Raw genomic sequence first — 25,426 nt, 5'->3', positions numbered from 1 at the left:
GGTAGTTCCTCAATGCCTTACAACTGTAAGTCAGTATTATCTATTCCAAGCCTCCAACAGAATAGAGAAAGCATGAATGCTAAGGAATGAAATTAAAAGCTTCAGCCTCTAAATCCAGTAAATTAGAGTGCTACTAGCAGGAATGGGGGACAAGACTGAACTGGCCCTGAGTGTGTCCACAATCATCTCCAACTAGACAGGCAAACTTACGGGGATTGGGTTGCAGTGCAATAGTCAGGTAAGTGAGCAGGTGGATAAGCAATAGCTAAACTGGGGTGAATAAACCAAGAGGTTCAACTTTAGATACATAAAATATGAGGATATGGCAAGAAATGCATTAAAAATGTCCTGTGAATAACTGAAAATGTGGGACTAAATGGTCCCCAGTGAGAGTGGAGTTGGGAGAAATTAGCTTTACAGGTGATGTGATATATTTATTCTCTTGGTAGCAGCACAAAATTGCACCTAAATGTACACAAAAGTCAAGAAATGCTGATAAGTATGTTCAGGTGATAGGCCGATTCACATAAATGAATCATTTCAATTCAACAGACGTTTGTGCACTTGCTATGCAGGAGGTACTGTGTTCATGACTGTCTGGTTAGCATTATTACTATAAATAAATATAGAACTAGGATGTATCTAGATCTTCTCTACAGAACTAAAATATATCCAGGTCTTCTCTGGTCTGTTTATGATAAGTTTTCAGAAATTGCTACAGTGCATTATAAACCAACATTAGCACCTGGCCTTCAGAACTGGGTATCTTCTTTCTAGGCCCATTGAATCCTTCATATTTAATAAATGTCTTTCTATTTAATAAATACAATATTTACCTTTTCTACAAAAACACCTCACCCCCAAGAAACAAAATTCATGGTTTTGGCTTTTTTTTATTTTTATTATTTAAATGGAATCCAATCCAACAACACTAAAGGAAAATTTTAAGTGTAGATTCTTTAAATAAAAAAGTAATGCATATTTCTTGGAGAAATTTTAGAATACAGAAGCAAAAAATAAATGATAAAAATCACCTATAATTCCACTACCCAGAGTTAATCATTCTTAACATTGTGTAATATTACATTCCAGTCTTTTATGTGTGTTAACAAAGATGGGATCACATTGTATATAAGGTTTTGTAATTTGTTTGTTTTATTTATCAATTTGTGTTCTACATTATTTTTAATAATGGCAGAGTATTTCACTGTATGGGTTGTAACATAAGTTACTTAACCTGTTCCTTTATATTACTGGGCATTTAAGTTGCTTCCAATCTTCTTAAACAATAATTCTAAACAATATTACAATAGATAGCCAAAATGTATATAAATATTTTTCATTATTTCCTTCAGATGGATCTTAGGAGTGGTCAAAGAATTTGCCCATTTTAAAGGCTTTTGATACATTTTACCAAATATGTATCAGAAACAGTATACAAATTTTGCCTCCAGAAAGATTATAACAGCAATGTATGAGACTGCAGTTTTATGAACTCTGACTAACATGAGAATTATAATGTTTTAAGTGCAGGTCCATTTGATAGGTAAAATGTTATTAGTGGTATTTTTGTTATTTGTTCTCCTATTTGCAGTTTCTTCGCTTCAAAACATTTCCAGAAGGAAAAAGATACACCATAGTCAAACTAACCTATCTACATGAAGCTAAGTTTGTAGTTTTGTGTTCCCATCCAGTCTTTTTACAAACACATCTAGACATCCAATGAGCTCATATACACATATTTAGCACAATACTTGACATTTGCTAAGCTCTCACTTTTAATATACAACTCATATTTTACGCATGCTTTCTAAATGAAGATACTTCAACTTCCTCCAATATAGAAAAGAAAAAGTATATCTAAAGAGTTTTAAACATAAAAATGTGCAGCAAATTGACCAGCATGTAATATATAATCAAGCCTTAACCCACATTTAGTACAATGGCTGAAATGTACATGTCATAAAACCACAATCAATTGCAGTAATTGGTCAAAGTGAATACCTATTCCTTTATAAATTGTAATCTATCTGATAAAGAATGCACTAATGGAAGAGGATGATCCTCATTAAGCTTAGAAGAAGAAAAGTATGACAGCAAGCACTTGTCACTGTGTCCCTAGTGCTGTCCAGAAAAGAGTAGCGACCACCATCCTGAGGGTTCAAACAAGGAGATGGAGACTTCATACCATCACAGGTGAGACCACTAAAATCACCATGCTCATCGACTTTCTGATTATAGTTGGCTTCTCATATAAGTTTTCTCCAAACTAGATAATGTGCTGGCCAGTCAATGCAAACTTCTACTCTATTTGACAGTGATTTTTCTCCCTGAAAAATTAATAAATTGGCATTCTTATTTCTGGTGAATTTCTTATGTATTTGCCTGGTCCTGATCAACTCTGGGCATATTGACAAAATTGAATTTTTAGACTAGCAAAGCTAAGGCCAAGACACTGGACTGTGGTGATCCAAATAGTTAATACCACCCTAAGTGACTACTTGACCTCTCAATGGTCAACTCTCTGATCACAGCAGTAATTGCGTATGTTGAACCTTAACGGAATTCATAAAAATTATAAGAAAAAGTTAAGACCCAGCTACATGCAACAAAATGGATGGATTTTATAAACATAATGTCGAGTAAAAGAAGTAAGAAGTTAAAAAATCCAAACATACAACATGATTTCATTTACATAGAGTTCAAAAACAGATAAAATTAATCTCAATTGTTTAGTGATATGCATAGGCCTTGAAGCTACGCAGAAAAACAAAGAAAAAATAATCTCAAGATAGTGTTTACCTCTAATCTGGTGGGAGTTGGGGGGAGTTGTGGTCTGGAAGGACACCCAAGGGATTTCTGGGGTGTGGGCAATGTTCTGTTTCTTGATCTGAGTGGTGCTTATATGGGTACCTGCGTTATTACTAATTGTTAAATTGTATATGTATGTTTAAAGCACTTTTCTGTGTATATGTTATATTCTACAATTTTTTTAAGTTTAAAAAGTTAAGACCAATAGATAAATTGGAAGCAATAGAGTGGGGAGCAGGGGAGAGAACTAAGAGCACATGCTCAAAAGTTGGATAGCTTTATTTCAAATCCAAGTTCCACCACTTATGAACTGCATCACCTTAGGTAAGTTGTTTAACCTCTCCGTCCGTCAGTGTCTATTACATGCCAAACACTGTGCTAGTCACTGAGGATACCAAGATAAGTAGAACTAAAGATGAGCCTTATCTTTGTGGAGATTCAATCTAATGGGAAAGCAGACATTAATCAAATAATCACACAAATAAATGTAAAATTGGAGCTGTGATAAGTGCTATTAATACCTTAATAAAGCTGGGGGGAAAAAAGAAACTTAAAAATACAACAGATGGTGCTAATGAGAACTTATAATAGGAGATTTGATCTATTCAGGGAGGTCAAGGAAAACTTCTCTGAGGAAATGACCACCAAATTGAGATCTGAAGAATTATGAAGTGTTAACTAGGTAAGGAGGAGTATGAAGGAATATTCAAGTAAAGGTAACAGCATGTGTGCAAAGAAAGGCCCTGTGGTGGAGGAAGCGTGACAAGGACAAAAAACTGAACGTGCTGAAAGAATCTGGAGCAGCACTTGAGGGCTGGTCCATGCAGGGCTTTGTTAGCCATTGTAAAGTGTTCTTTGGGAAGTAAATGAAAAAAAGCATTTAGCACAGAGTCTGGAATACAGTTCCATGGGTTAGCCATTGTCGAAAGTAGATGAAGAGAAAATTTATACGAGAAAATGCAGATCAAAAATAATCATGGAAAATTTTCAGGCTCAGAAATCAAATAAATAAAATTAACATGGCAAAGTACTATTTTACACTAATTAAATTAGAAAAAAAATAAAACATCTTATGATGCAGTATAAGTATAGGAGTTAAGAGGCTTTGGAATCAAACAGACCAGAGTTTCAAATCTTGGCTTTGCCATTTCATGGGTAAAATGAAGATAATACTTTCTTCTCAGGGTTGATGTAGTGATTAAGATCGTATATGATAAACCACTTAGATTGCCTAGCGTATGGTAAGCAGTCAAAAAAAGTTATCTCTTATTATCTTTGATAAGCGGTAGAGAAGATGATAAATTAAGATATTGTAAATTAGAAAAACTCTTTTGGAAATACATTTGGCAATACTTAACAAATTAGATGCTAATACTCTTTGACCCAGTAATAACACTTTTGGGGAGCTAGCCTCAGGAAATAATCCAAAAGAAGGGGAAAACCTCATGGACAAATATATTTATTACAGTGTTATCAATAATCATGAATAATTAGAAATAACCTAAATGTTCAACAATAGAGAAATAGTTAAATTATTTGGGTGCCTACTATGTGTCAGGCATTTTATATATTTATTCTATTGTTTCACAGCAGTTCTGCAAAGTGAATACTATTTGTTCCCATTTTTTAGTGACTTTAATCAAGGTCACACAGCCAATAATTGGAAGAACCTAAATTCCAACTCAGATTTATACAACTCCAAAGTTGTTACAAGTACAGACGGTAAAGCAAGACTACCTGAACTCAAAACTCAGTTCCACCAGTTACTAGCCATGTGACCCTGAGCAAGTCAATTAACCTCTCTGTGTCTTAATTTCCTCATCTATAAAATGGAAAGTACCTTCCTCAATGGATTAAATAAGTTGATATATAGAAGTGTTTAGAACAGCTTCTATAAGAGATATAGAAGTATTAGCTACTATTATGATTATTCTTTCATTATATCATGCTGCATCAAAAGCCGTAAATACAGATGTTAATCAACATGATAAATAATTTTGGTATAATGTTAAGTGAAAATATGAGAATACAAAACCTGTATCTATGCTATAATTACAATAATATAAAAGGCATTATGTAAATGGACAAAAAGTAGAATTTCCACACCAAAAAAATTGTATATGTTGGGATGTTGGTACTATGGTGAATTAATTTTCTTTTAACTTGCAGTAACGTTGTTTTATAAGAATAACAACAACAGGGCTTTTTTTTTAAGTACCTTTAAGAAATTTTTAATAGTGTGGTTGCATACTGTTCTTTCTGCTATATAGAAGCTATACTAACTGGGGACTTAGCCTCAGGCTAGGTCCTATGAGGGACTCAGTGTTATTGGCTGAAACAAGACAGTATTGCATAAAGATTAATTTCACAGGCTCTGAAATGACAGATCTGGGTAAATTTCATGTCTATGGCTGAAAAGTTGGGTGAGCTTAGGCTAATTACTTCACCTCTCAGAGCCCCAGTTTGCTCATCTGTAAATCAGAGATCATAACTACCTCATAGGGTTTTGTTTTTGTTTTTGTTTTTGTTTTGTGAGGAAGATTAGCCCTGAGCTAACATCTGTTGCCAATCTTCTTTTTGCTGAGGAAGATTGGCCCTGGGCTAACATCTGTGCCCATCTTCCTCTACTTTATATGTGGAACGCCTGCCACAGCATGGCCTGATAAGCGGTGCGTAAGTTTGAGCCGGGGATCCAGGCCTGCGAACCCCAGGCCACTGAAGCAGAGCATGCGAACTTAACCACTACGGGCCGGCTCATAGGGTTTTTTTTTAAATGAGTAGTATATAAGATAATGAATGTGATACTTCCTTGACACCCCACCAAGATTATCACAATTATAATTATTTAATAGAGTAATTAGTTGTTTCATGTCTGCCTCTCTAAAACATCCTCTAATGTCTTAGAAGATAAGCTCCACCAAAGCACGGAGCATTGCATTGCATTGCCAGTATCTAGCACAATGCTTTCCACAGAGTAAGCACTCAATAAATATTTGAATGAATACATGAAAACCTTTTGGAGTTGTCAGTAGCAGTTTCAGCTAAAGAAATGTTATTGAATTTAGTCTTGGCACAGGGAAAAGACCTAAGCAGCATGGTATTGGCTTTAGCTGTCATAGCAGGGCTATGTGCTCTGCACAGATACCCTGCCAAGGAGGAAGCGGGAACTTAAATCTAAGCCATGTGAAAAACTGAAAGCTATCCCTCTAAGAACAGGAACCAGACAAGGATGCCCACTGTCACCACTCCTATTTAACATAGTACTGGAAGTCCTAGCCAGAGCAATCAGGCAAGATAAAGAAATAAAAGGGATCCAAATTGGAAAGGAAGAAGTGAAACTCTCGCTATTTGCAGATGACATGATTTTATATATAGAAAACCCTAAAGAATCCACCAGAAAACTTTTAGAAGTAATAAACGAATATGGAAAAGTTGCAGGATACAAAATCAACATACAAAAATCAGTTGCATTTCTATACACTAACAACGAAGTAGCAGAAAGAGAAATTAAGAATACCATCCCATTTACAATTGCAACAAAAAGAATAAAATACCTAGGAATAAACTTAACCAAAGAGGTGAAAGAGCTATACGTGGAAAACTATAAAACATTGCTGAAAGAAATTGAAGAAGACACAAAGAAATGGAAAGATATTCTGTGCTCTTGGATTGGAAGAATTAACATAGTTAAGATGTCCATACTTCCTAAAGCAATCTATAGATTCAATGCAATCCCTATCAAAGTTCCAACAACATTTTTCACAGAAATAGAAAAAAGAATCCTAAAATTTATATGGAACAACAAAAGACCCCGAATAGCTAAAGGAATCCTGAGAAAAAAGAACAAAGCTGGAGGTATCACACTTCCTGATTTCAAAATATACTACAAAGCTATAGTAACCAAAACAGCATGGTACTGGCACAAAAACAGACACACAGATCAATGGAATAGAATCAAAAGCCCAGAAATAAACCCACACATCTATGGACAGCTAATCTTTGACAAAGGAGCCAAGAACATACAATGGAGAAAAGAAAGTCTCTTCAACAAATGGTGTTGGGAAAACTGGATAGCCACATGCAAAAAAATGAAAGTAGACCCTTACCTTACACCATACACAAAAATTAACTCCAAATGAATTAAAGAGTTTAATGTAAGACCAGAAACTATGAAACTTCTAGAAGAAAACATAGGCAGTACGCTCTTTGACATCAGTCTTAGCAACATATTTTCAAGCACCATGTCTGACCAGGCAAGAGAAACAATAGAAAAAATAAACAAATGGGACTACATCAAACTAAAAAGCTTCTGCACAGCAAAGGAAACCATCAACAAAACGAAAAGATAACCTAACAATTGGGAGAAGATATTTGCAAACCTTACATCTGATAAGGGCTTAATCTCCAAAATATGTAAAGAACTCATGCATCTCAACAACAACAAAACTAACAACCCAATTAAAAAATGGGCAAAAGACCTGAACAGACATTTCTCCAAAGAAGATATACAGATGGCCAACAGACACATGAAAAGATGTTCAAAATCACTAACTATCAGGGAAATGCAAATCAAAACTACAATGAGATATCACTGCACGCCCGTCAGAATGGCTATAATTAACAAGACAGGAAACAACATGTATTGGAGAGGATGTGGAGAGAAGGGAACTCTCATACACTGCTGGTGGGAGTGCAAACTGGTCCAGCCACTATGGAAAACAGTATGGAGATTCCTCAAAAAATCAAGGCTAGAACTACATATGATCCAGCTATTCCACTGTTGGGTATTTATCCCAAGAACTTGAAAACACCAATGCGTAAAGATACATGCACCCCTGTGTTCATTGCAGCGTTATTCACAATAGCCAAGACTTGGAAGCAACCTAAGTGCCCATCAAGGGACGAATGGATAAAGAAGATGTGGTTTATATACACAATGGAATACTACTCAGCCATAAGAAACGATGAAATCCAGGCATTTGTGACAACATGGATGGACATTTCGGGTATTATGCAAAGTGAAATAAGTCAGAGGGAGAAGGTCAAATACCGTATGATTTCCTTCATTAAGTAGTAGATAATAACAACAATAAACAAACACATAGAGACAGAGATTGGATTGGTGGTTACCAGAGGGGAAGGGGGTAGGGAGAAGGGTGAAAGGGATAATTCGGTACATGTGTGTGGTGATGGGTTGTAATTAGTATTTGGGTGGCGAACATGATGTAATCTATGCAGAAATAGAAGTATAATGATGTACACCTGAAATTTATACAATGTTGTAAACCAATGTTACTGCAATAAACAAAAAATTTAAAAAAAAAAAAATCTAAGCCATGGACCCAGTGCGGGGCAGGGTGCACAGAGTATCTACCTGGAAGTAGAGACAACTTTCGATAATTTTCACAAAGGCACCCCCATTTAGGCTAGCAGTGGCTCAGTGTCAAACCTCAGAAACATCAAATCCTGGGAGAATATATTAAAAGGCTTAAAGTGGGATGTGGGTCATTCCATGACTAGGTGGAAAGCCCTCCAATTTAATGGTAGTATTTACCTTGTCCAAGCCACAACCTACGCCCCTTCATCACTCCCCAGTACCCCCAAAGCCACTCTCTCTGGTATCTCAGCTGAACCTTTAGGTGGGGCTGAGAGCAAAACTCTGTTTTTCCGCTGGAGGACATGAGTCAGTGAACAGTGAAGTTCCACTTAATCACCACTCAAAAACAAGGTCCTTAAAATCAGGAGCTAGAAAAGCAAGGAAATGATTAATATAAAAGTCAGGATAGTGATTATTCCTTGGGCAGGGCAGGACAGGGTGGAGGTGGGAGTGTGGGTGAGGGACCTAAGGGGGAAGGAATATATAGAGGTCTTCTGGGGTCTGACAGGTTGTTCAATTCCTTGACCTGGGTGGTGCTTGCTTTATATACTTACCATGTTTTATGTACTTTTCTAAATGTGTATTACAGTTCACAATTTTAAATAGCTGAAAAAAATACAAACTAGAAAAGGTTTTTAAGCAGGGAAAAAAGTGACCAGATTTGTATTGTTAAAAGATCACTTGGGTGTTGAACAGAAAATTTATTGAAGGTGGGGCAAGGCCAGAGGCAGAGAAAACAGAATGTTATGTGGCTGCCATAATTTGGTGAGAGATTATAATGACTGAGCTAAGAAAAGGTAAAGTATTAGGGATGTTGTCTACATAATTTTTAAAAACACAACCAAATAAAACAGAGGCTGGCATTACCCCCTCAGGTCACTTTTTACCTCTATGTGTTGGGTGAATTTGGCTCAGAAATTATAGTCCAGGGGCAGGCACATGTCTGAACAGACACATAGGCCAGGACTTCCCCCTTACCTCCCTCCATGATAAATCTACTCAGAGGGACTCAGACTGCCTGGCCAGTGGCAATGAGAGCACATTTTTCATGACACCACGATACTATCCAACTTGAGCTGGCATAGGGGCTTCTATCATAACATGTAATCACTCAAATCATAATATCTAGTCACTCGAGACTTTACAGAATGTTTTCACATCTACTATCTGGTACCAGAATGTTAGCTTCATGAGGGCAAAGGTTTTTGTTTTGTTCACTGCTGTATCCTCAGTGCCTAGAACTGAACTTTGTACATAGTAGGTGCTCAATAGATATTACTGAATGGATGACCACATTTAATTATTATTAATATTGATATTTAATCATCACAACAATCCTGTGAGGATAGATAGGACATGAATTATTATCCCCATTTTAGAAGTTAGAAAACAGATGTGGGGAGATTAAGGAACATGTCAAATGGTTGATAATTTGGTTGATGATAGAATCATGATTTAATTTCAGGTTTTATACTTCAATTCCCTTATTTTTCCCACTTCACAGATGAAGAAGGTTTAAAGTTCCTATAGCTTTGAAACACCAGCTGAAAGTATTCCAAAATACATAATAGGTACCATCAGATATCCGACGTCATCTGATGTGCTCGGTTACAGGATGAATGAGGCCTACCCAGCTGCCATGCATCAATCACCACAGTTCCCTCAGAGGAGACTCAGTGATCCTCTGGGTAATCAAATCTAGTTGACCTTACGCTACCTTGTGCTTAGGTTTCTCTCCATGTCCCTCACTTGTCTCTATACCCCATCCTAGCCATTCCACCTTTCCAAGCAAAACAAGGCTAAGAAAACTCTATTGTAAAAATACATGTTCTATTTTTTTCCTCTAGGAAAGAAAAGATAAAGAAATGTGGCAGCAGGCAGTTTTGGTGCTCTTCAAGAGCCTTTGCCATCCAAATGGAATCCCACAGGGAGGCTAAAAAATAATGTTCCATGAAAAGTTAATCTTGGTCTCTTTCCTCTTAATATTAATTAAAACTAGTTATTTGAGGCATAAACCACAACTCAGACACCTGAGAACTCCAATGTTCAGTTAGCGTTAGTATTTATACACCTGGAATTATATATGTCTTCTGTAAGATTCCTAGTCAAACTCTAAGAACTAGCAAACAAAATACTAAAAACAGTATTTTGGAGAGAATTTCTAAGATGCACACAAACCACTCAGAAAAGTCAAACTTTTAGGTTGCCTTCCTCTCTTCTTCTGCAAGGTCTAATATTTACTTTATTCCCAAGAGCAATTTGGTCTAGGAGAGTCGGACCATCATAGTCAGTTAAATAGTCTGTGTAACTACCCTGAGAGTGTCACACGTAGGACTCACCAGAAATTCATTGGCAAACTCCGCTTTGTTACTTTTCTTGTTTTGGGCCTCATCCAGGAACTTCTGCAGAATTTCTCTTTGGTCCATGCTGCAGGGCAAGAGAGACAGTCTATGAGTGAGTTAAGGGAAGGCATGTCAAATGTGTGTCATGGCCGAGACACCACCGAGAAGCAACTGCTGCCGCCTGAAGAGAACATGTTGAAGGCTGTGGTTTACTGACTTCATCACAAGCCCTAGAGGAAATTAGTACGTAACCAGCCTCTGTGGTCACACAACAAAGCCATCATCTCACTCCAGGGCCCTAGCGCCTTCCTTTTCAAGGAAGGAGCCTGGTTACAATTCAAGTTTTTAACAAACAAGAGGCTAACCAGAACATAGCATGTGGTCTGCTTAGCTCTGAGACTGTTCCACTCCATCACCCTTAAGCAAAATTCACCTTTTTTCTTGCTTCCTAGAGAAAAGGAAGAATTACAGGTCTCATGTGTGGGTTCTGCTTCACCCCATTTCCCCAATGAGCACAAAGGCCCTGCTGACACCTTCTGTTTCTTCTTGTCCCAAATGAACTCTGCAAAGTTCAGTTAGGCTCAGAAGGGGAGATAGACACTGTTTGGAGTTAAGATGTCTTCTACCTGTACTGTTCTCTCAAAAGTTTCTTGTCAGTGTGATCAGTGGCAAACTTCTGTTCATCAGAGAAGGCATTTTTATTCAGAACTTTTAAGTTTGCCATATAGAACTCAAACCTCTTTTGGATGAAGCAAAGTCAGCTGCTCCTGACAGTCTTTGTCTCTCTCAGGGCTGGGGAAGTGCTGATCTCCGTTAAGGGAAGTCTTATTGATTTCAGGACCTCCCCAACCCTCCAGTACTTTTTGAGCTTCACCTGGGTCCTGGATATAAAGACAGAGTATTGGTCTATATAGGATCCAGGAGCACAGTGGCCCCCATGAGGAGCACCTGATCAGGAAGTTGGCACAATGTCCCCTTATGTAATCTAGTAAACAATGAAGGAACAGAAAAAGAGTAAAATCAACCACCTTGCTGACAATGGTATAACTTTCAGGGCAGAAAGCCTGAAGAACTATTTCTTGAGAAGACATTTCTACTTTTTGCAACCTGCCTTGGAAAGGGCTATTGTTTCAGGGAGCCACGCTGTACATGTGGCATTTTGGCCCTGTCTGACAGGCAGCCTGTTCTAGAAAAAGCTTCCACATCTCAGCTTGCATAAATTCTCTCCTCAATGGGTACAAACCTACCCAAGAGTGTCTCATTCAGTATTAGAACAACCAAAAATCAGCATATCATCTCTGTTTAAGGACAGAAGTTCAATAAATAATATGTTAAAATTAGTCAGAAATATCCTGAAGAAAACTGGGAAATGTGCTGTTAGAACTTCCTCTATTTAAGATATTAGCAATCCTTTCTGTTTTGCAACATTATTCAAACTCCCTTTAAGGAAATCATGATTCTGAACAGTATTAGGCTGCATCCACCTTATTGAGCCTTGCAACAGGAAAGGAAAGGTCATTAACGTATCTTGCTTATAGGCAATGTGAAGCCAATAAAGAATTTCAATCCCAAGCCACATAATAAATTAAAATGAACCATAATTCTTCAACAATATTTGTTGAGAATAAGATAGTATTTCTCCAATTATCCCCATCTAGCATAAAAGGAAAATTTCTTGTTGCTTTAAATAATGCAAGGTTTAATTTGGCTATTTTAAAACATATAAAATATGGGAAATATTTTAAAAGTACAAAATTTCAAGTTCCCAATAACCAAAACCATGTAAAAGTATGTACATAGTTAAATGAAGACTAAAAGATGCAAAAAAGAATCAATTGTGTAAGTGCTGGGATTAAGGATGCTTTTTAAAATTCTTCTTTCAAAATTATTATACCATTTTTTTAGTTAGAAAAAAACACAAAAGTCCATTAATTTGTTTGACAAATTTAGTAGGACTAAAGGCTAAGCACTATGTTAGGGGCTGGGTATACAATAGTGAACAAAACAGAATATGGTGAAAAGCACTCCTAACCAGTTAATAAAGCATCTCAGAACTAAAGATATAGACATATTTACTGATAAAAATAAAAACATTCCAAACTAACTTATTTGCAGAGTAGCAAAGCATCACCCTAAAAGAAAAATGATTTTCTGTATTTGGACAAATAAGAGATATACAGTTTTATAATCTCTCTGTCCCCTTAGAATGTCTTCAATTCCATCAAAACTAGAACTTTACTATTGATACACAAAAAGATACCTAATAAAATAAAATTTAAATCTATTTTTCTCAAGCTCACTTTCAGAACAATCTCTCTCTAACTTTATTCTCTTCTTAGGGAGGGATAAGATGGAGATAGATATGAGATAAGAAAGAAAAACTTGCTTAGATGCCTTCCATAGTCCACTTACCCAAAATATAAGGATCTGAAAATAGTATCTTAGCAGAGCTGCAGATCTTTTTTAAAAGCAAGCAGCAATTGTTAGGAGTCTGTTCTACTCTAAAACCAAAAGATATAGAAACATCGTGAAATAACCAAACCTCAAAAACCCACTTAGCTAAAAGGGCATTTCCTGAGCAGACCACTCAAGCAAGCAAAAAACAAACTAAAGGAGAAGACAAAAAACTTCAGTTTTATTTTTAACAAATCTAAACTACCACTTAATTTTTCACACTTCCTTCTACAGATAGTGGAGGGCAAGAGAAGCATAATGGTTTTTGATGAAGATTCTGTTGACTCATTTGTATCTTGTGGGAGGATCAAGAGCTGGGGAGGGGAAACAAGTCATGCAGCAAAGATTGGCAAATACCTAAGAATTTACGCTGAAACATTTAAACCAGTCTGGAATGAACCCTAAGTGAACACAACAATTCCATGCAGTAGAAGACTCATAAACACTTTGTCAGAACCATTAAGGGTGAGTTCTAGTGGAAAGTAAAATTGAATGAGCACCTGAAGAGGAGTAGGAAGGAACATCTTACTGCTGCCTCATGTGGCTCTGGTGTTTGCTCAGAAGGAAAATGACAACAGAGAGGAGTGCCGATCACACTGTCACCTGCTCCAACAAGAAGAGAGTGTGCCAGTTTAAGGGGAAACATCACTGTCATGGAGGTCGGGAATTAGATTACAAAAAACTTTAACCAAAGAAAATGTCAGGGGAAATTATTAGGACAAGATAAACTAGTCGATAGGAAAGGCACTCAGGTTTCTCAGAGCACCCTTCTCTCTCTATGAGGAGGCATGTTTTACCTGGGGAAGCCACTTATCAATCTTTGCTTTAGTTTCGCTATTCCTGCCTTTCCCTCCATCCCAGGGTCGTTGATTTGATATGGGCTATATATATTATCTGTGAAACACTCAGTCCTTTGTAAGCATCCTCTTGGCCACCAGGGCCTATTGGTCAGTTCTCCTCAATGTCTTTTAGATTCAACCTGTCTTTTGCATTCCCATGTTAACCACCATTCCTATTCTCACATCTGTATTGCTGCAGCAATAAGCTCTTAGTTATCTTCCTATCTATATATCTTCTATTCTAGTATCTCCTATTAACCAAGCCTGGATGAAAGTTCTTAAAACTCCACTTTAATGCTAAGGAACCAAAGTTCTTACTGATAATCTATGGGAACAAGTCCAGATTCCTCAACTTGTCACGAAGCCCTTCCCATCAAGTGTCCCCACCCAACCTATCCAACCACATCATCCAAAGACAATCTTGTTCATTCTACTGCCCCTTCCTTTGTTATTTCTCACTTTTCCCCCTAATTTTCACCAAGATGAAAATAAAGCCATAAAACCTAGTTACTCTCTTCTTCAAAAATCCTGCCCCTAATGCCATCTCACCATGACCTTCTCTTAGTCTGAATCCTTTCAATATAAATCTTTATATTCAGCTATAGAAGTGTTCTTAGTTTCTTCAGGTGTTCCTTGTCTCCCATAAGTTTATTTAAAGGGGGAGTTTATTCAAAAGAAAACACATAAAATGCCTCCTGTAGTTTTAAGTTTATCAAAGGTAATGATAGTGTCTTCTATGCATTTGTATAACCCACAGTGTTTAACATGGTCTTGAGCATACCTAAAATAAGTCTATTGTGATAAAGTATGCTGTGTAATGTGGTTAGGCTTTGGTTAGAGATCCCCTCTGACTTGGTTACTCACTACATCAATTACTCCAGGTCTCTTGCCTGCACAGTCTATGTTTGTCTCTGCCTAGGCACTTTCACTATGCCAGGAGCAGATGGGCCTTCCCTACAGGGAGGTCCAGGAACCTGACAAAGAGTACTTCCCTGAGTGCTGCTGCCCAAGCAGCAGGGATATTGTTATGAAAGGAATGGTGCCCCTACTGAGGCACAGAGTCCAGCCCCAAAGGGCTGCAATGGCCAGAAAAAAATGACCTCCTTTATCTCCAAAATAGACGGAGATAAAGATAGAGTTTAGATAGATAGAGATAGATAAAGATAGACTGTTTCTCCTTGTATAAATAGACACAGAAGAGGTGTATAAAACACCTCTAACAAATCTTGTTTGCTTTGCTCTTGTTTTCACATCATCCACAGCAGGGAAGACCCCTACCCCTCTTCCAATCTGCTTCTTGTCACTACGGCATTCTGAGACCTCATCAATCTCTTCAGTTCACCTGCTATGAACATCATGGTCAGCTTCCCACATACCACACAAAGAATCATACTCTGCTTTTGGTTTCAAAAACACAGTCCTCAAGAGGCAAAGTTCAACTGATAATTTGCAATTGACGTAATTTACCTTTTTTTTTTTTTATGGCGAGTCTGGACTCTTGGTGAGGCTTGGCATCTTGTTTAAAATATAATCAAACTTATTACCAGAGGGGAAGAGGGGAAGAGGGGAGGGAGGAGAGTGAAAGGGATAATTCGGCACATGTGTGTGGTGATGGATTGTAATTAGTATTTGGGTGGTGAACATGATGTAATCTATGCAGAAATAGAAGTATAATGATGTACACCTGAAATTTATATAATGTTATAAACCAACGTTACTGCAATAAACAAAAAATTAAAATAAAAAATAATAATAATAAAATAAACAATAGAGGAAAAAAGAAATAAAATTCTGAAGACATATACGTAAAAAAAAATATATATATAATCAAACTTGAAGACTCATCTTTTGTTTGATTGTTCATTCCCTATTGGGTCATTCATTTATTCATTTAATGAATATTTATGAGTCCATATACATGTAAGAGAATGGAGAAGAGGGGTACTACAGAAGTGTACAACAAGTTGTCTTCATTCAAGGATCCTTTATTCTAGTAGGGAAGATAAGTACCCAAATAACTATAATTTAAGGCCATTTATGATAAATACCATAAGCCTGGTGCAAACAAAATTTTGAGGAGGCCAAGATCACTTTTTATTTGGTTATCTGGATAGCCTTCATGGAGGAAGTAACATTTGAGTTGGGTTTTGAAGATGTCTACAGAGCCTGAGAGAAAGCAATATGAAACATAGGGAATAGTAGGAGGAGGGTAGCTTTGTGAGGGGCTCAGTTGGACTGCAGCATTGGTTATGGAGAGGAGAGACTTGATTGATAAGGCTAGGAAGGGAGGTTAAGGCCAGACCCTGGAGGAATTTGAATGCCAGGCTGAAAAGTCAGACTTTATTTGATGGACAATGAAAAACTGCTGAAGATTTTTTTTTTGTTTTAACAACTTTATTGAGGTAATATTGACATACAATAAACTATACATTTCAAAGTGTACAGTTTGATAAGTTTTGGCATGTGTATACACATATGAAACCATCACCAAAATCAAGATAATCAACATATCCAATCACCTTCAAAAGTTCCACAGAAAGATTTTAAGAGATGGCAATCAAAGCAATGCTTTGGGAAAATTTTTCTTGATTTTTTAAAAATAAATTCCCGCTTCTGATAAGTTTTTTGAAAGTCTCATGATCTCCTTCAGTGATATGTAAAATTTCAAAATGAATTATACCATATCTAAAAATGAATCAAAACAATGGGCAAAGAAACCACAACTTTGGTCAATATGGTGGCAGTATATACGACAGACTGGAATGGGGCAAGCCTGGAATAGGACAATCAATTGAAAGCCTGACCAGTAGTTTTTACCAATAGTCCAGGCAGGTGGTAGTGAGCTCTCATAGAGAGAATCAGGACCAAAAGGAAGGAATAAGTGAGAAAGACTAGGTGAGCAGGGCTGGAGAGAGGGAGAAGGGAAAAATGAGTGAGATTTTGAGCTAGTTGGATGACAATCTGGGAAAGTATGGGGATAAGAAAGGTGTATAGAAACAAAGAATTAGAGTTTGTGGGTATGAATTTGAGAAGAAGGGAAATAAGTCAGACTTAGGAATCACTCACATCGAAGCAAAAGGTAAAGTCATATGATTGGCTTGCCTTTGTGAGAGACAGAGTTAATGGAGAGGAAAAAAGTCAAGCCTAGAACTTTATGAACTCCAAATCACAGGGGCTCCAAATTGTTAATGGTACAGTGCTTGAAATATTTTCAGGCAATGGGCTAAGCCCTTTACAAAGTGTATTGTTTCATTTATCCCTCACAACAATCCTGTGAATCCAAATTGTCTCTATTTTAAGATGTAGAAACTAAGGTGCAAAGGAATTGGATTACTTGCCCAATGTCACATGATTATTAAACTGTTAAAATCAGACAATCTGAATGTATTCTCAAATCTCTGAGCTACAGTGTCTTCTTCCTGTAGCCCAATCACTTCAGCTCTCCTAGGATGGGGTGGCCTAGCAACAAACACAACACCCAGGCCAGAGCTGCTTTACCCATGGGGCTGGTCTAATCCCCATGGGCATTATATCCGCAATCTCAAGATACTGCAGTATACCTGGAGCTAGATTCACATTCTGATGTTTTGTGGATAATATAGGATGGAAAGGGAGATGGTATGGCTAAGAAGGAAAAGAAAAGAGAAAGAGGAGGCTGCTGGCCTCTGATGTTTATCATTCGATTTTTTTTTTCAGCTTTATTGAGATATCGTCAACATATAACATTGTGTAAGTTTAAGTTGTACCTCGTAATGATTTGATATATGTATATATTGTGAAATGATTACCCCAATAATGTTAGTTAACATATCCGTCACCTTACCTAGTTAAATAATTTTTTTGTGTGTGGTGAGAACTTTAAAAATTTACTCTTGTAGCAACTTTCAAATATACAATAAAGTATTGTTAACTATAGTCACCATGATGTACATTACATCCCCAGAACTTTTTCATCTTATAACTGGAAGTTTGTACCCTTTGACCACCTTCACCTATTTCCCCCACCCTCCACCCCCTGCCCCTGACAACCACCACTCTGTTCCCTATTTCTATATCATTAAATTTAGATTGCACTTAATGAGAATTAGTTCAAATGCATAGACAGAGGAATTTTATTTCATGAACAGAACAGCCTTAGTCAAAGTGAAAATAGTGATTTCGCCTGAGAGGTCAAATACCACAAAACTCACCATGTGTTGAGTTTACAGTAATGTAAGAGACAAAGGCATACATAAAGTGTCTTAAATTAGTAGCAAAAAAAGCTACTTTCAACTAAAGAGAAACATGAAATCTCATTTCTGGATTACTAACCTCTACTATGATTTATCTAAGAATAGAAGAAATAGCATAACTTGAAAAAAGTCAAAATATATTTGCAGCTCTACATCTTTATTTCTTTGCATTTAGGAGAGCCAGATGGCTGGCTGGCTGAAGGGAGGGGATGTGGTTAGCTTTGTTAAACTTTAGCCAAAGCCATTAATGCCTTTCTTCAAAAATAGATACAGCAATGCTTTTCTTCTTGATAATCAGTAAGTAGTCTGGTTTTGGGGCTTTTGGATGAAAGAGTCTCCACTTGATGATTGCCTACTAATCTATGAGATTATTAAGGACTATTATGAGATACACAGAGTATAGAACCATATGTTTCACTTTCAATCACTTGTGGTAGGGCCAAGGAAATGTATACCTTCTATTGACTACTCAGGAGTCACAGAGCTCTCTGACTTGCCAAAGGTCCTAGAGAAAGTGTGGACTATACAAGAGCTAACAAACATTCTTAGACTAAATTCTGTAGAAAGAGTTATCCTATCTACAACTGTGTTTGGCAGGAATGATCAGGATTGCAACAGAGTTTAAATTATTCAAGGAGAAATGTTCATTTAACTTTAGAGAAGGAGTTTGCAGACTTTTTCTGTAAAGGTCCAGATGGTAAATATCTTAAGCTTTATGGCTGTATGGTGTCTGCTGTAACTACTCAACTCTGCCATTGCAGTGCTAAAATAGCCATAGACAATATGTAAACAAATGAGTGTAGCTGCATTCCAATAAAACTTTATTTACAAAAAAAAGCAGCAGGCCGGATTTGGCCTGTGAATTGTAATTTTCCAACCCCTGCTCTAAAGTGATAGGTCTCGAACTCTATTATGTAATCAGAATCACCTGTGGAACTGGTTAAAAAGGTACGATCCTAGGCCCCAGACCGCTTCTACAGAATCAGAGTATCTAGGGATGGAGACTGGAAATCAGCAATTTATAAGGTCCACAAGTGGTACATGAACCACACTTTGAAAAACACTGCGGTATGCAGCTAGCTTCATCTAAGCTGGGATGGCCCTACTGTCCTAGATGTGGGTCAGGACTTCCTGCATCCTGTGGCAGTAAAAATGCAATAACTCTTTTATCTTTCTTTGGCCTTTCTAGTAGAAGAGCCAATGAACAAACTGTTATTTTTTGCTTCCAATCTTGAAAATGCATAAAGTAATTCTGCTCAGGTGAAATTAACATGAAGTTTAGGTTATGAATTTAAAAGAAAATCCTCAACTTAAAATAACAAGATTTTCCAACTAAAAATCTCCCTGAAATCCTTTAGACTGCAAAATTAGTAGACAAGATCCTTACCAAAGGACAAGTCTAGATGTGAAGGAGTAGTTTACTATATGCTCCCTTTTTCCCAAAATATCTCCAGCAAAGGCCTGTCCTGTTGCCTGGAATTCCACCACTAACAAGTCATTACTTTGTGTCTGGAGGTCTTTGCTTTAACAGAACCTCATTAAAACTCACATAAAAACAGAAAGTATAAAATCTCTGTAGACCTCTGGGAGCTGCTCCCAACTTTAACAATCAGCAGAAAATAAATTATTCAGCTAAGTTCAGTTCTGTCCCAAAGAAAGTGGTTTTTGATTTGGTTGTTTTGTCTGTTTTGATTGCCAGAAATCAATCACCCGATCAAAGAGGAAGCAGTGTTCAGGCTGGTAAACAGCTCCACCTCTTCTTCAGCTCTCCAGATTTTCCTAGGAAGGAAAATGAATATCCTACAGTCAAAAGGATGGTTTTCAGGAACTTCTTAAAGAAACCAGGAATGATCTGCAGATACCTCCAGAGAATGCAGCTCTTACTAAGGCTTTTGTTGATCCTGGAAATGAAGGGCCATGCTCTATAAGAGCAGATGTTCTAATGGTTACTAAGACATGGGCTTAGAATGCCTGCTATAGTTATCATTACAGCAGACGACACTAATTGTTTTTTGTTAGATAATAGTAAGATGATTCTGAATTTCCTCAACACACACCCAAAGATGTTAGGGAAAGAAGACCCAGAAATTTACCAGAGAGCAGAGTGAAGCTAGGCTGAGATTTGATCTCCATCACCAATATACTTTATAGAAGATTATGAGTAGGAAGTGGAAATTAGCTTTACAAAGTTAGCAGTCAACATTTTAGGCAGCATGACTCTGGAGTCCAACACCCACAGGCTGAGCTTCTGACTGCTCCCTTTTTCCATGGCAAAAAAATCCCGCCATTTTCAACAAAGTAGGGAGGCCTATTTTCCCACGTGGTTTCCAACTTACAGAAAGAATCATGAATTGGAGTCCCGGGTATTAGTACAAAAACACTGCAAATGCCTAGTAAAGCCACGGGCCCCAACAGACTTACCCAACCTCCCTGGCCCTGGATGAACTCCCGGATGGCACTGTTGCCATTGATCATGTTTGTCATAGGGATAGCCATCTGTCTTGCCATTTCAGGAGCTATGTGGACCACATATTCAAGAAGTTTCACTGATACTGCCAGAAAGGCTCTCTCATACACTAAGCTGGAATCCTGAGCACACCAGGTCTGGCTGAGAAATTTTACTGTGTTCTGAAGTACAGCTCCTGCCTGGGGAGAGACACAGGATATATCAGTGGAGTATCACTAAAAAAGTGCAGGAGGCTGCAGATACAGGAATCCAGTAAAGCAAGTGCTTCCCAAATAGTGGCAAATGTACCACTGCTTGTTCTGAGGTAATCTTAGGGAGTAGATGGATAAACTTTTCTCAGTTTATTATTTTGTTCTTTATTGTATTGGGTATTAGAAAAAAGCATAAGTAGCCCATCAAACCCATGATTTCAGGTATTATTACTTAGGATGAACAAAATGATTGAAAGAAAAACAAAATGATTTGAAAGAAAAATATTAAGTGCATGATATTACTGCTGGTCAAATTTTGAAGGTATTGTTTGAATGACTAAAGTCTGGGAAACTCTAAAGTGAAAAAAATGATTAGCTTTTCCTCTTCCTCTTTCCTTCCTAAAAAAACTTGGTTCAAAAGCCATTAGGGCCAGCCCCGTGGCTTAGCAGTTAAGTATGCGCGCTCCGCTATTGGCGGCCCGGGTTCGGATCCCAGGCGCGCACCGACGCACCGCTTCTCCGGCCATGCTGAGGCCGCGTCCCACATACAGCAACTAGAAGGATGTGCAACTATGACATACAACTATCTACTTGGGCTTTGGGGGGGTGGGAAGGAGGAGGATTGGCAATAGATGTTAGCGCAGAGCCGGTCTTCCTCAGCAAAAAGAGGAGGATTGGCATGGATGTTAGCTCAGGGCTGATCTTCCTCACTAAATAAATAAATAAATAAATAAATAAATAAATAAATAAAAGCCATTAGATGGGGCCAAGAAAGATCTACTGTGGGTTGTGTAGGGAGGCCCATGGTGGTCAGAACAGGATGTCAGAGACCAAACAAGCTGAGAAGGGCATCCATGTGAGAGTACCTAGATCTTGGTTTCCAAATATTGTTCTCCATTAAAAGAAACCAGAGCTTTCTGGACAATGGCTGATTTCAGGCTGGGGCTTGGAAAATATAAGATGATCTGTCAGAAACTGAGGAAGTACTCAGAGAGTGAGAGGGACACGCCAAAAAGACACAGTCCAGATTGAAAGGACTCCCACTGGCCAAAGCTGGGACAATTTGAGCGTCCAAATAAATAATGACAGTAACATATTATAACCCATTGAATAAAGTAGGAATTCATGAGTCCATGTTGATATAAAAAAATAAAGGGATTGAAATTTTGATGACATATGGGATATTGACATGGTTTCAAAGTACCTCCCTACAAAACACTTATTAATTAAAAAGGGAAAAGCTTAACTTTACAATGGAGAAGCCATGCAGACACCATCTTTGGTGATTAAAGTTGACACCAGTAATGGGACAAATTGAAATCTGTACCACTTGATAGGATGCAATGAGAAGAACATAGCAGCACTTTTGTGATATTCCCACCAAAGGTGCATATCCTGAATCTATTCAAGTGGAAACGTTAAACAAACCCAAGTTAAGGAACATTCTACAAAATAACTGCCCATAATCTTCAAGTGTCAAGGTCACAAAAATCAAGGAAAGACTGAGGGACTACTCCAGATTGAAGGACACTAAAGAGACATGACAAGCCAATGCAACATGTGATTCTGGCCTAGATCTTTTTTGCTATAAGTGACATCATTGAAACAATTGGAAAAACTTGAATGGGATCTGAGGATAAGATGATAATGTATCAGTGTTAATTTCTTGGTTTTAATGGTTAGATTGTAGTTATATGAGAGAATGTCCTTGTTTGAATGAAATACAAAAGTATTACGGGGTGATGGAACATCATGTCGGCTACTTACTCTTAAATGATTCAAGAGGGAACTTCTTTGTACAGTACATGAAACTTTTCTGAGTTTCAGGCTGTTTTAAAAAAAATTGTTTTAATTTTTAAAAAAAGGTAGATTCAGCTATCAGCTACTTAGGAAAGCTTCATGCAAACAATTAGGAGTAATTACTAAGTCTAGTTCTGCCTGAATAGACACAACACCTAAGCTGTATTCAGTTGGCAGAATAAAGCCTAATGGTTAAGAGTGTGGTTCTGGAATCAGTCTGGGTTCACATTGTAACTTCAGCACTTACTGAGTAACCCAGTTACTTGTTTCCCTATTCCTCAGTTTCCTTATCTGCTTAAATGGATATCAAGTCAGAAAATACTTACTGAGCACCTATTGTATATCAGGTACTCTTCTAGGTTGTGTGTATACAACAGTGAACAAAAGAGGTTAGATGTTTGTTCTCACAGTGTTATATGCAGATGAGGAGAGGTTGTGCTATAGAAAATATTTTCTACTATACCTCATAGAGGGGTATAAGGATTAAATGAGATAATAAGTGTAAAGCACTTAGAATACTATCTGGCACGTGGTAAGTGATGAGTTAATATTAGCGGTCATTGTTGATATTAATCAGCAACATCTTCTAGAACATTGTCTATGGTCTTTATATCCAATGCAAAGTTGAAGTGCTACTGCCAGTAATTAGCATTCTGATGAAAAGCCAGATATGCCCTAGTGGGCTGCTGTAAGTACTTATCCTTCATTGCATCAGACTTGTCAACTGCATTTCCTTCTTGTATACAATTTCATTGCTGGACCTTGCAGTGGGGTGGGGGGGCGGGGGCTGGCGGGGGCGATGATGCCCACTCCCAGCAAAATAAATATTAAAACAGGTGTGTAAAAGAATAAAGTGCTTTACCAGGGATAAATTGCTATAGGTATGCTGTATGCCACTAAGCACAGCTCTGATGAAAAACAAATGGAAACAGTCTGAAGGTTGATCAGCCTATGCCAAAAGCTTTCCATTTCAATACCACTTAGGTTTTGATTAACTCCTAAAGAATTGACAATTGGAGAATTCTTGCTGCATCTCCTTGGATGAATATAAGCCCCCAGTCTTTCACAGAACATTTCTAGTCACAGTCTTATAGGATTAGTAAGAAAAGGGTGTCTGAAGTAGAAAAAAAGCAGCAAACAATAGAAAGAAGTAGTAGAAACTTGACCTGTCCCCGAATGGTTTCTGCAATGATGTTCTTGGCAGAAGCTTCCAATTCTCCGTTGAACTGGTCACCCAACATCCGAAGGCGACCAGCAATGATGGCCACGTCAAAAGAGCAAGCCTCTCCTAAGACAGAGGGAACACATTCACATTTGTCACAATGCTTGAAGGGATGTTAAGTCCCAGGAATCTGGGCATTGGAGAAAGTTCTCTAGACTTTTAAACAGTTTTGGCATCATTCTCTCTCAAGAAAATCTTCAATGTTCTGTCAACACCATTCGTCAGAAAATCTCCCTTCACTGAGAATCTCTTTCCCTTCCATGAACACTTCAGGTATTGCTGAAAGCTTAGAGTTTGCTTTTTGAAACTTAAGAGGAAATAAGTAAGGAAATAAGATTCTCTTATTGGCCTGCAATCACCACCTCAGGCCAGGAGCCTTACCTGAATCTGGTTGGTCTACAGAACATAGCTCCCGGTTAGCAACCTGCAACGTGGTGCCTAAGAAGTCTGTGAGTAGAGAGTTCACGATGCACTCCGTTTGCTCCTCAAAAGTTTGGGGGCTCTTCATTTTAGATGTTTGCTGCTGAGTTTTGCTTTTCCACAAAACAAGTTGTTTTCAGCTCAGCAGGAAGTCAGAAACTGGTAAACCAGCAGATGTGTCTACCTTTTCTAAAGTTTCCTAATGGGACACGTAGTCCTAGAGCCTGTCTCACCACCTGTCTTCAAAAATAGCTGCTCAGAAAGGTAGGACTTCCCTGAAGAGCTTACCCACACAGAACTGGAGAGATTTCTTAAAGACTTTCAGTTCCTTGTTTCAGAACTACACCCTAGCCAGTACCTAAGATTAATGAGTAACTTTTATAGCTAGATTGCCAATATAGAACTGAAATAGAGTTGAGGAAGAGCCTCTTGGGTAATTTCATTAAGAAATACTTCCTGTTAGGTTCTATGTATGGTGTAATACAAAGAAGGAAGGTTTTGAAATTATAATAGATAAGCATTCAACTCCTGATTATGGCATTTATTTTCTTGTCCTCACGGAGCTTACACTTCAGCATGATGACAGATATTACATGACTAATCACATAATTTCTTGTGCATATTGAGATACAGGGTGTGATTACAATGTGTAATAGGGAAACAAACCTAGGGGGTTAGAAAGGCTTCCTTGAAGTGGTAACATCTGAGATGAGCTCTGAAGGACAAATAGGAATTCATTAGGTAAAGAGGAGGAATAAGACCATTCCAGATGGAAGGAATAGGATAGATAAAAGCTGAGAAAGTGAAGAAAACAAAAAAAAAACCTTGGGAATTTGAGGAATTGTAAATGGGGATAATAAAAAGTATTTCACAGGGAAATTATGATGATTAAATAAGATAATGTTATGTGGAATGACCCAGCACTGTCTGACTTGCAGTAAACATTAAATGTCATCCTTTTAACCAAAGACCTAATGACCAGAACGAAAGTATCGGACACTGGATTATTAATCTAAGAAGGGGGATCTGCTTAATGTGACTGGCCCTTTCTGAATTCATTTGCAGAAAATAAAATCAATCATGATGAGGTGGAAGACTAAGACCCAATATGCCCCAGGTAACTCTAGAGACTCATGGATTGTAATTTCAATGGTGACATGTGGAGACCGCATTTCAAGGGAAAAACAGAAAGTGCTGAATATACCTATTTCATCCATTCTCCAATCACAGTGTATCCATTTTAATAATGTTGTCTGTCTTCACTGTGGTAC

General features: G+C 37.7%; 2 protein-coding genes across 2 annotated transcripts in view; both read right to left on the bottom strand.

Moving 5' to 3' along the window:
- PTPN22 (protein tyrosine phosphatase non-receptor type 22) overlaps positions 1 to 10,723 on the bottom strand; it is a 46,333-nt gene extending 35,610 nt beyond the window's left edge. The window contains exon 1 of the mRNA XM_004420648.3: positions 10,528 to 10,723. Within this exon, the coding sequence (XP_004420705.1) occupies positions 10,528 to 10,614 (87 nt within the window). The 5' untranslated portion in view covers positions 10,615 to 10,723. The remainder of the gene's footprint in view (positions 1 to 10,527) is intronic.
- Positions 10,724 to 16,030: 5,307 nt separating this feature from the next.
- Positions 16,031 to 24,321, bottom strand: BCL2L15 (BCL2 like 15). Its single transcript, XM_004420647.3, has 4 exons — positions 24,117 to 24,321; positions 23,680 to 23,801; positions 20,477 to 20,701; positions 16,031 to 19,834 (listed from the first exon to the last, which is right to left on the bottom strand). The coding sequence occupies exons 1-4, from the start codon at positions 24,241 to 24,243 to the stop codon at positions 19,817 to 19,819; spliced, it is 492 nt and encodes a 163-aa protein (XP_004420704.1). The 5' UTR covers positions 24,244 to 24,321; the 3' UTR covers positions 16,031 to 19,816.
- Between the last annotated feature and the right edge of the window lie 1,105 nt (positions 24,322 to 25,426).

This window comes from Ceratotherium simum, chromosome 2 (assembly GCF_057802395.1).
Source record: "Ceratotherium simum simum isolate JZ-2026a chromosome 2, ASM5780239v1, whole genome shotgun sequence".
Lineage (NCBI taxonomy): Eukaryota > Metazoa > Chordata > Mammalia > Perissodactyla > Rhinocerotidae > Ceratotherium > Ceratotherium simum.
Note: the sequence above shows the minus strand (reverse complement) of the source record. Positions and strands in the feature narration are given on the sequence as shown.

Coding starts and splice junctions, on each gene's coding strand:
- BCL2L15 (XM_004420647.3), bottom strand. CDS start 24,243: ATGAAGAGCCCCCAAACTTTTGAGGAGCAAACGGAGTGCATCGTGAAC. Junction 23,802..24,116: donor TGTAGACCAACCAGATTCAG/GTAAGGCTCCTG, acceptor CCTCTGTCTTAG/GAGAGGCTTGCTCTTTTGAC. Junction 20,702..23,679: donor CAGAAACCATTCGGGGACAG/GTCAAGTTTCTA, acceptor GTCTCTCCCCAG/GCAGGAGCTGTACTTCAGAA.